This window comes from Aegilops tauschii, chromosome 2, assembly GCF_002575655.3.
Source record: "Aegilops tauschii subsp. strangulata cultivar AL8/78 chromosome 2, Aet v6.0, whole genome shotgun sequence".
Lineage (NCBI taxonomy): Eukaryota > Viridiplantae > Streptophyta > Magnoliopsida > Poales > Poaceae > Aegilops > Aegilops tauschii.
In genome coordinates, this window is record NC_053036.3 from 184,360,329 (window position 1) to 184,369,958 (window position 9,630).

Genomic DNA, 9,630 nt, shown 5'->3' on the forward strand with positions numbered 1-9,630 from the left:
AAGGTACAACTAGACCGACAAACCCTAGCACAACCGAGGGACGCCGGAGCACCAGATTGTAAACACATCTCTCATCGATTCACTCAGCTTTTTTCTCAAATCTGTTTGCCAAACTTTTCAAGGGTGTTACCATGCGTTGGTAGCATGGGTAGCACACGACACGAGGTTCCCATGGCACTAGAAGTCTTCTCCCATTAATTCCATGGCGACATACATGTCGACGAGAGCACATCACCGGAGCCTGGAGGCTGACACCCCTCTCTCTTTCGTATGACGCCACAAACGCGGCTGATTCGCAAGAGCCAATCAAATAACAGAACCGAATTATTTTGTTCGAGACAATAACGGAACAGATGGTTCCATGTCTACAGGAACCTGGACCATGGCGTGCCTGTCATACATGTGGAGTACGTCGGACGATTGTCGATTGGAGAGGCTGAATTGACATCAAATTGTCTTTAGCTCCTTTGTTGCTTTTTGTGTCCCTCCTTTGATTCTTGGCTGATACCAGCCGACCAACATGGCAACATGTAACACGTACTGTGATTCTGTGAAGTATATTCTGAAGCAAGCGACGCCGGCCAAAAATCCTCCGCAAAGCACAACCGGCCGTGACAATGCTCTTTCCGCCCTCTAATTAAGCAGAGTTTAACTACAGGTAGCTGTCAAAAAAAAGAGTTTAACTACAGGTTAAAAAGAAATTGACTTATTACTAGAAGCACAGGCCGATATTGCAGCTCGAAGATGGACCGGAAATCTTGAGGTCTTGCTAAAACATTCCAAAATATAGGTACATGAATAGGTATACTTCCAGGCATCCTCAACATTATACCCGATATACTACAGGTGTTGCTTTGCCGCATCTACTTTTCTTCCAGGCAAATGGCCAATTTTACATTATTTCCACAAACTTGTACAGCCTATATATGATTCACACCAAAACCAAAAAAAAGCAGAAGAAAAAAACCCACACCACAAACGAAAAGGAAACTCCCAGCATAGGGAGGAACTTACAAACCCCAGCTTGTGGGAAAAGTGGCGCCACCAGAGCTTTTGAAGTGGAACCGAACAAACCCAGAGCGCATGGCCTGGATGGCGATATCCACCAACGCGATCAAAATAAACGCAATGACAAACAGAATGAACAGGATGTAGGGCCTCTTGCTCCACCGTCCAATCATGCCCAGTGCAAACGGGTAGATCAGCACCAGAATCCACGCGTTGAACACCAGCCCAAGTCCTGCATCTGCCATCTGCATCAGTGACCATCCTCCCACTATCGCCTTGCCTATCGACGCGCCAATGGCACAAACATTCACCGCTATCACCACCATGGTAGGGATCAGCATCGGAGCCCACTGCACGGCATACAGTTCAGCAAACTTGTCGCTGGTACTGCTTGCTACCTGTTTCGCCGTAAGCTTGAAGGAAACACCCTTCAGGCCAAACAACTTCAGCACTATGTGAAATACTGCTGTAGGGTACACGGCTGTTGCACCAATAATGTAGAACTGCTCGTTGCGGATCCAGTCCAGCAGCGTGAGCCCAGCCCACTTGATCTCAACCATACCGATTAACTCGGTCAGGGCAATGACGATGACGAGGTACAATACATATGTGGGAAATGGCTTCTGTATGTAGAATTGCCCACGGAAGATCCATATCACCGGGAAGAGGAGATAGAACACAAGAAAGACAGATGAAACTGGGTAGGCTGTCATGTTGGCATAGGCAATTCTCTGCATTGGGTGGAGGCGGCGACCAGCCAGGAGTGGGCAGTTGCGCGAGAAGAACATCTCAAGGGAGCCCCCCGACCAGCGCAAGATCTGGTAGAGCCGCTCAGTGAGGTTGATTGGCGCGGTGCCGGCGAATGCATCTGGCTCCATGCGGCAGTACATGGATCGCCACCCATTCCGGTGCAGCCGGAAGCCGGTCACCACATCCTCGGTTGCAATGTTGTACACCCAACCAACGTCGCTGCCCCATTCAGTCCCGTCCTCATATGCACATGTCATGACATGAGCTAAGTCAGCCATGACAGACTCTTCAAGTGCCGGCGGCGACATGATGGAGCGTTCTTGGTCTGCTGCTGGCAGTATTGAGCTGATGAATGACGCTGAACTGCCAAACTTGGTGGAGCTGTCCACGATCTTGACGTCATCAGGTCTCCAGCGAGGTGGGTCAACACCGTAAAGTGCGACACGGCGGAACATGCAACCAGTGCCAACATAAGACGGCCCTTGGATGCCATTGAGGCCGAGCAAGGTGGCGTCAAAGAAGACACGATTGTGATTGCAGTACCTATCTGTGGGATCAACATCATCGAAGCGTTGAGGAAACTGGACAAAGGCAGTATTGTCACCTTCACGGCGATCGAGCATGAAACATATGCCAGCACGGAAGGCTTTCGAATTGTTGACGTAGTGGTCACCATCAAAGTTGATGATGAAGGGAGCATTGGTCAGGAGGGCAGAGACTCGCAACTGTACGTTCATGGCACCTGCCTTCTTTTGATGATCACAGCTTGGACTCTTCTCACGGGAGATGTAAACAAGCATTGGGAGGCGCACATCAACCGCACTGAAGTCTAGAGGACTGTTGGTGCTTGCTCCTAGACCAAGTTCTGGTTCATAACTTGGATGTTTCAACATAACCTATTGAAGAAACATTGCAGTTTGAAATAAATAAGCACTCATGTATGATTCTAGTCATAAAAAAATTGTAGTAAAAAAATTAAAAGTAAGTGAAAATGTATACCTTAACGATTCCAACATGTTGTCCTTTCTTATGGTTTTCAGCTGGGTCAATCCATGTGCCTGGCCACTGTGTCCCATCTGCCATCCAAGTTGCCTTTGCACCTTCTTTGGCAGCAGCATGATTGTACACATCTGACCGCTTGGGAATAAGGGTAAAAAGTGCATCTAACCGCTCCTTGAACTCATCATACTCTCTACACATGTGTCTGCGATCGTTGACAAAGTCTTGTGGTGCATTTCCAGTGTATGGGCGTGTATTCAAAGAAAAATAGCTCTCAGGGGCCCTTGGCTCAATGGAATGTTTTCGGCAAAAGGGAACCCATAATGCAGCAAATTTTGCAGTCTCAAGCAAACCATCATAATGGATTATTGACCCACCATCATCTGAGAGGTAGCAAGCATGCTTGTCAACTGGATAGTCTGCAGCAAGGATGGATATGATGGAGTTCATAGTGTATATCATAGGTTCATTAATGGGATCAACGGTGTTGATGAAGACATCAAGGCAAGGAAGGTTGGAGTTGCCGTCAGGGAGATCAAACTGCTGTTCCAAGAGGGCAAGGTTGGGGACACGCTTGACAGGATTGAGCTTTGCAACTTGGTTTAGCAACCAAGTGACGCCAAACCAAAGATCCCCAACCATCGATATCCACCAGAGCCACATGCCATCAGCGTATGGGTGTCTGACACGCCATACGAAAAATAGGACGATAGCAACCAATCTGATCAAGCTCAGCAACCTGTTATACAGAAAGAAGAACAATTAACTAAAAGATCAACTCACGGATATAGCTTGAGGAAATAATACCCGATACTGAGGCTTAGCACAAGGACAAGAATCTCTAGCATAACAAAGAAACTTGCAGGATGTAAATGTACGAGTAGTGCGAAGTGTGAACAATACCAAGATGAAATGCAAAATTACAAAGACACATCACCTTCCAGTCCAGGAAAAATAACAATTAACAATCACTATAGCATGTTAGTAGAGAAGTGTAAAACTAAAATTACAGAAGCATTTTGATGATGAGCATTCTTATAGACTTTCTCATGGCCACCATCTATAAGTGGTGGCTGAACCATATCTGACATATCAGCTAGTCCTGCCAACATATTTTTAAAATCGCAACCACTATAACAATGGAGTTCCACATGGAAGTCCTTATCAATAATAATATATTTCTGACTAAGCTCAGATTCAATCAGGTTGCTAAAACCACCCTATTGATCAATGATCTCTGACAGACAGTTGACCTTAATATGATAGTTTTAGTATTTGCTGTCGCTGCTGTCCCAGATTACTATAGTTTAAGTAATTTGCACATCAAAGAAACCTTCAATCTGCATTGTCAGAGTTCGATGGCACAGTGAGCGTAACAGAATTCAGTGGTAATGCAGGGTCCTTACATGGGAGGCGCAGTGAACACAACGAGGCGCCATGGAGAAAGGGCGAACGGAACTCGCGTCGAGAGGAAGCGGCGGATCGACGCCCTCCGGCCACCAGTGCACGACAGCGCGGCGAGCTGCAGAGCCGGGAGAGGGTTGCCGTGCAAGACGGCGAGGGCTGGGATCAGATAGCGCAAGTCGAGGGGTGGGGTGGAGGCTTAGCCGGCCCATGGAAGGGGCAGGCAGGGGCACGTCGCCCATCGCCGCCGCCTCCACCGCTGCCGTCGCCGTACCGTGGGTTTGGACGGGGAGAATGTGTGTCTGTGTGTGGCTTTTTTTTTTTTTTGAGTGCTATGTGTGGCTGGGGGCAGCTTTGGCGTCCCCTCGCCATAGAGCGCGCAAAGTCGGCCGGCCCAGTGGCGTTAGTTTGTTACCAGTTCGTTCCTTTTTTAATTTACTTATATTTTAACATATTTTATTTAAATACATACATTCAGAAAATGAGTTCAGTTAAAATTTCACAAGTGTTCATCGCGCATTTAAAATAAAGTCTAAATGCTATAAAATGCCGGCGCCACTTTTTAAAAATATTGATAGCATTCACAAAAAAAGTTTCATCACATTCTAAAATATGATTGTGATATTTTTAAAAATGTTTTCATTTTATAATTATTTTTTAAAACTATAAAAACACTCATGATACTTAAAATTGTGCACTCGTCTCAAAAAATATTAATGAATTTTATTTTAAATGTTTATACAATGTAAATAAATTCACATAATTGAAAAAATAATACTTATAGTTCAAAAAATGTTCGTGGCATTTAATGTTTTTGATACAATGTAATAAAATAATTGTTTACTTTTAGTAAAAAAAATCATACCATTCCAAAATGTATTTATAAAAAGTTCAAACATGTTTTTAGAAAAAATATACATCATGTATTTCAAAAATGTTCAACATGTATAATTTTTTATGAGAAACCAAAGAAAAATGAAGAAATGAACATAACCAAATGGACACGTATTTAAAACCTAAAGAAACCAAACAAAGAAATGAAAACAAATATCTAGCATTCGTTACTAGGCCGGCCCGTTCATTGCACACTGTAGGTGAGACGTGCATATATCTCGTGGTAAGCAAGAATATGGGAGCAACTAGTTAACGGGTACCCCTTCGGAAGCTCACGCGGAGGTCATTGTTTGGGCCATGGGATTGCGCCAAGTGGTGCGGCTAGCCACCGCCACCGGTCGTGCACTGCACAGTGTCAGGATGTTTGTTTTTTTTTGGTTTTCCTTAAGTTTTCATGCAAAAAAGTCTCATTTTTTAGAAGCCGGGCTTTTCCGTAAAAAGCACAGTTGTGCTTCTCCAAAAAATAGTACCGGTTAAGAAAAAAAAGAGCGCACGTTACTCCCACAAGCAATAAAAAGGAAGAAAAGGAGAGCGTGCGTTAAGCGTTGCACAATGCTCACGCATTATACAGAACGCATATGAAAAATCCGAGGGAGCATTCGTGTGATAGCCTGTATTAGTGGGCACCGAGCACGCGAAAAGAAGTGTGCAAGTAATAGACTAGGCGATCCATCAAATGATCAAACACACTTAAGACTGAGGGGAAAAAATTCAACATGTATATTTTTTATGAAAAACAAAGAAATGAACATAATAAAATGAACACGTATTCGAAACCTAAATAAACCGAACGAAGAAATGAAAAAAAATATATAGCATTCCTTACTAGGCCGGCCCATTTATTTCACACTGTAGGCGAGAGGTGCATATATCTCGGCGAGATATATGGGAGCAACTAGTTAATGGGTAACCCTGTCGGAGACTCACGCAGAGGTCACTGTTTGGACCATGGGATTGCGCCAAGTGGTGCGGCCAGCCAGCGCCACCTGTCATGCAGTGCGCAACGTCGGGATTTTCGGTGTTTTCATGATTTTTCCTAAGTTTTGATGAAAAAGAAGGGCTTTTCCGTGAGAATCATAGTTGTGCTTCTCCGAAAGAAAAACTACTGTGCTTGTGTAAAGAAAACAGACAGCACGCGTTACTCCCTCAAGAAATAAAAAAGAAAGAAAAGAAGAGCGTGCGTCAAGCGCTGCACAATGTTCACGCATTATACAGAACGCATATGAAAATTCCGTGGGAGCATTCGTGTCATAGCCTGTATTAGTGGGCACCGAGCACGCGAAAGGAACCGTGCAAGCAATAGACTACGCGATCCATCTAATGATCAAGCGCACTTAGCCTTAGAGGCGAATGGCCAGCAGCTGAGCACTATGAGCATCCGTATGTGCGAGTCTTGCATTCCCATTTGCAGCAGGCTGGGAGTGCTTTCAGTCGGCAAAGCACCAACTGTCTAACAAAATGTTTCAATGAAACCCAGCCAGCTAGCAAAGATTCTTTTCTACGTACTACGTGTATACGAGCGTGGTGCATTTTTTGATAAAGAAAATATATTAATATCAAGACGATACCGAATGCACCTAGCCTCTGCAACAACATAATGTTTAGATTAACTCTAAACATCAAGGATGCACACAGCCAAAAAAACAAAAGAAGAAGAAAATACAAAACAAAGACCTCGCTGAAGCAAATAGAGATTCACAGCAGCAAGAGCACGAAGAGTGGTGATGACATGTAGACTTCGAAGAAGGTTCTCCAAAATGACGCCTTCAAAAAAGTAATAGTGTACAAACACCGTCGTCGTCTGGTCAAACGAGCGTGGTGCATGGAGCGCCCTTTGGACATCCACGTCATACTGAAATGCCAAATTTGACACATAGCTATCAAGAGGCATCGGTGTCAAACTTGGTAGTAGTTTTCTGTTGTTGTGTTGCAATTGCTAGTTAAGTGGTCTCTGGATTGACATAAAATCAACATCAAAAGCTATGCTTCACTCCTACTAGCCCTTCTTCTATGCAGCAACAACCCCAAGATCGTCCGAACTAAGCGTAACTTAGATAATTACATTCTCTATGATGGTACCCGCAGCCCATCAGAATTTAAGTTATAAACTTGCACGGGTAGGTCGCATATTTTTTGGACTTATTTTGGGCTTACTGACGATGTTCTTACAACGTGCTATTCTTAAAAAGTAGAAAAAAAAGACTCTAGATTGCATTTTATTTAGCTAAAGGAACTTGCCATAGGAGCATCTAGTTCTTGTGATTCCCATTTTCTTGATTTCGTAATGTTATTTTATTACAGAGTGCGACGCTGGCCCCAAAGCCTAGATAGCGAATGTGGCATGCCTATTAGAGTATTAGGCCTATGATGTGGAAACCCTTATGTAGTTTTTTTTCTCCCCCGTTTACATAATTGTGCATAAAATTTTCATGCTTGTAGAAAAACAAAACCAACTTAAACAAGATGACCCCTAACCTTTAAAAGATGAGTAAAATAACATTGAGCCACGTCTTTGATGTGTCTATCGTCATATCGATAACAAATAGGAGACTCTGAAACTAGGGGTGGATTAACGACTAGCTCAGCTTGTTAATGATCGGCTTGTGATCATTAAGACTTGGATCATTAAGCTCATTTTTCTTAATGATTTAATTGCAAAGATTGCTCGGTACATTAAAAGCTCAGGGATGCTCGCGAGCACTCATTACAGCACATCACAGGTACTACAAGTAGCATGTCATGTCAACAATAGCTTAACATATCCCCCGCAAAAAAAACAGTAGCTTAACATATAATATAAACAATCCCATTGCAAATGCATTAATGATTTGTCAATAGCCAACAAGGCAACATAATAGTGTAACAAAGATGCATAAGTCCAAGCATAGGAGGCATGTGGGCTAGATTTGTGAGGTGGCCTAGATGATTGCGATTAAATGGACTAATGATAATATTAACGGGTTTGACGAGCTGCTTGTGAAACTCGACTTCAAGTCATTAAGCTCTTTAGTTTAATAAGCTGAAATGAGCACACGTTGAAACTAGTCGAGAAAACAAGTGATAGTTTCTATCTTTGAGCTTTTTGTCCATCCGTAGTTGAAACCCGCCTTCATTGAAGGCAAACATTCAGTGTAGGACCGCAGCGACGCAAGTGAACTTTTGGCGTACAAGCACACTCACCAGAGAAAGTGACATTGAAAAGGTTTTATCATAACATAAACAATTCATAATTTAGGGCGGCCAATTATGAACTGTTTTATATGGAGTACATGGTTAATTTTAGTTTTATACATGAATACCCGGGCTGCGGTTGATCGACCACGATTTAACCTTTTGGCGAAAAACACTTCAAATTTGATGTCATGTGTATCTCAACAAAATGAATGCTCTCTGATGATAACCTTATGACGCAGTATTCCGTTTCTCACAAGAAAAGATACACTGTCAAATGCAACATGACACTGCCACCTCAGAGTGCGACTGCATGCCCCATACCATTTTTTTTATGGCGCGACCCATTACCAACTAAGCTGACACAAGTAAATCGTGATCGATCAACCGCATTATGGGCGATTACCTCTTGCCGCAGTGGTATATACACAAGTGCCATAAATTAGAAGGTGGTTTTTTAACATTTCGAAAAATAAATCGCGTGAAATGTTGAGTGTTAATAAAGATATAGCGCACCTGTAGGGATGCAGGAGGATGCCCTTGACTTTGAACGTCCGGTACAGCAGCGGCCGCCGGCCGTCCTCGCCGCCGTCCGCTATGGCCGCCGCCATCTCCCCCTCGTCGGCGGCCACCCAGTACTTGTCCTTCGGGCTGATCTTCTTCGCCACCTTGCTGCCGCCGTTCGCCTGCAGTACTGGCGTCTCTCTGTCGGCGACGCCGGCCTTGTGCCCATTGCCGGTGCCGTTCTCGAGCGCCAGCGCCTGGTCCGCGACGCCGGCGCCATTGCTCGCATGACCGGCCCCGTCGGCTGCCGCCAAAGAACCCATGTCCCAAGATTCCTAGCTATGCACAGTAGCTAGCTACACTCGATCGTGCTTACATATGCTAGCTTTAACTGGCTGTGTGAGATGAGATCACCGGGCGGACAGCAGCTGAGCGAGTGTGTATATGGTGCACGAGCTACGGGAGTGGGAGTGCGCAGCGAGACGTACACCGGTACCGGACTGTCGGCTGCGTTCGTGGGATCGGAAGGCGGGTCACTCGGGAGGGAATACGGTTCTACAGGGTGGATCGGCTGGGCTGCAGCTATCAACTAGCGCGCGGACGATAAACTATTATTGCCATGCGAGCCATGCCATTAAGGAATGCACCTCTAGTTTATTCACCAGCAGCTAGGCGATGGGATCCGGTCTTCCCTCTTGAGGAGCTAACGGTACGAATCGGCGAGTTTTGCGCGCGCGCGGTTGGCACTCACTGCAGCGAAGCATAACAATGACAGAGCTCGTAAGTCTTCACCGCGCGCCAAGATAATTAACAATGCCACACGTGCCAATAAGGAATGCAGCGTGTTTAAGTATTAGCACCGGAGATGAGATCCGCCCTGTTAGTGGACTTCCGCTTCAG

The 9,630-nt window shown here is 44.8% G+C and overlaps 1 protein-coding gene across 2 annotated transcripts; it reads right to left on the reverse strand.

Annotated features, from left to right (window-relative positions):
• Nucleotides 1-745: 745 nt before the first annotated feature.
• On the reverse strand, nt 746-9,289 carry LOC109764132 (probable mixed-linked glucan synthase 8). 2 transcript variants are annotated; one of them, XM_020322976.4, is made up of 3 exons: nt 8,743-9,289; nt 2,758-3,496; nt 746-2,654 (listed from the first exon to the last, which is right to left on the reverse strand). In XM_020322976.4, exons 1-3 carry the CDS (start codon nt 9,051-9,053, stop codon nt 1,011-1,013), a joined length of 2,694 nt encoding a protein of 897 aa, XP_020178565.1. In that variant the 5' UTR covers nt 9,054-9,289; the 3' UTR covers nt 746-1,010. The 2 variants fall into 2 exon arrangements, with proteins under 2 accessions (XP_020178565.1, XP_020178566.3); XM_020322977.4 differs by lacking the exon at nt 8,743-9,289 and adding an exon at nt 4,164-4,471.
• Between the last annotated feature and the right edge of the window lie 341 nt (nt 9,290-9,630).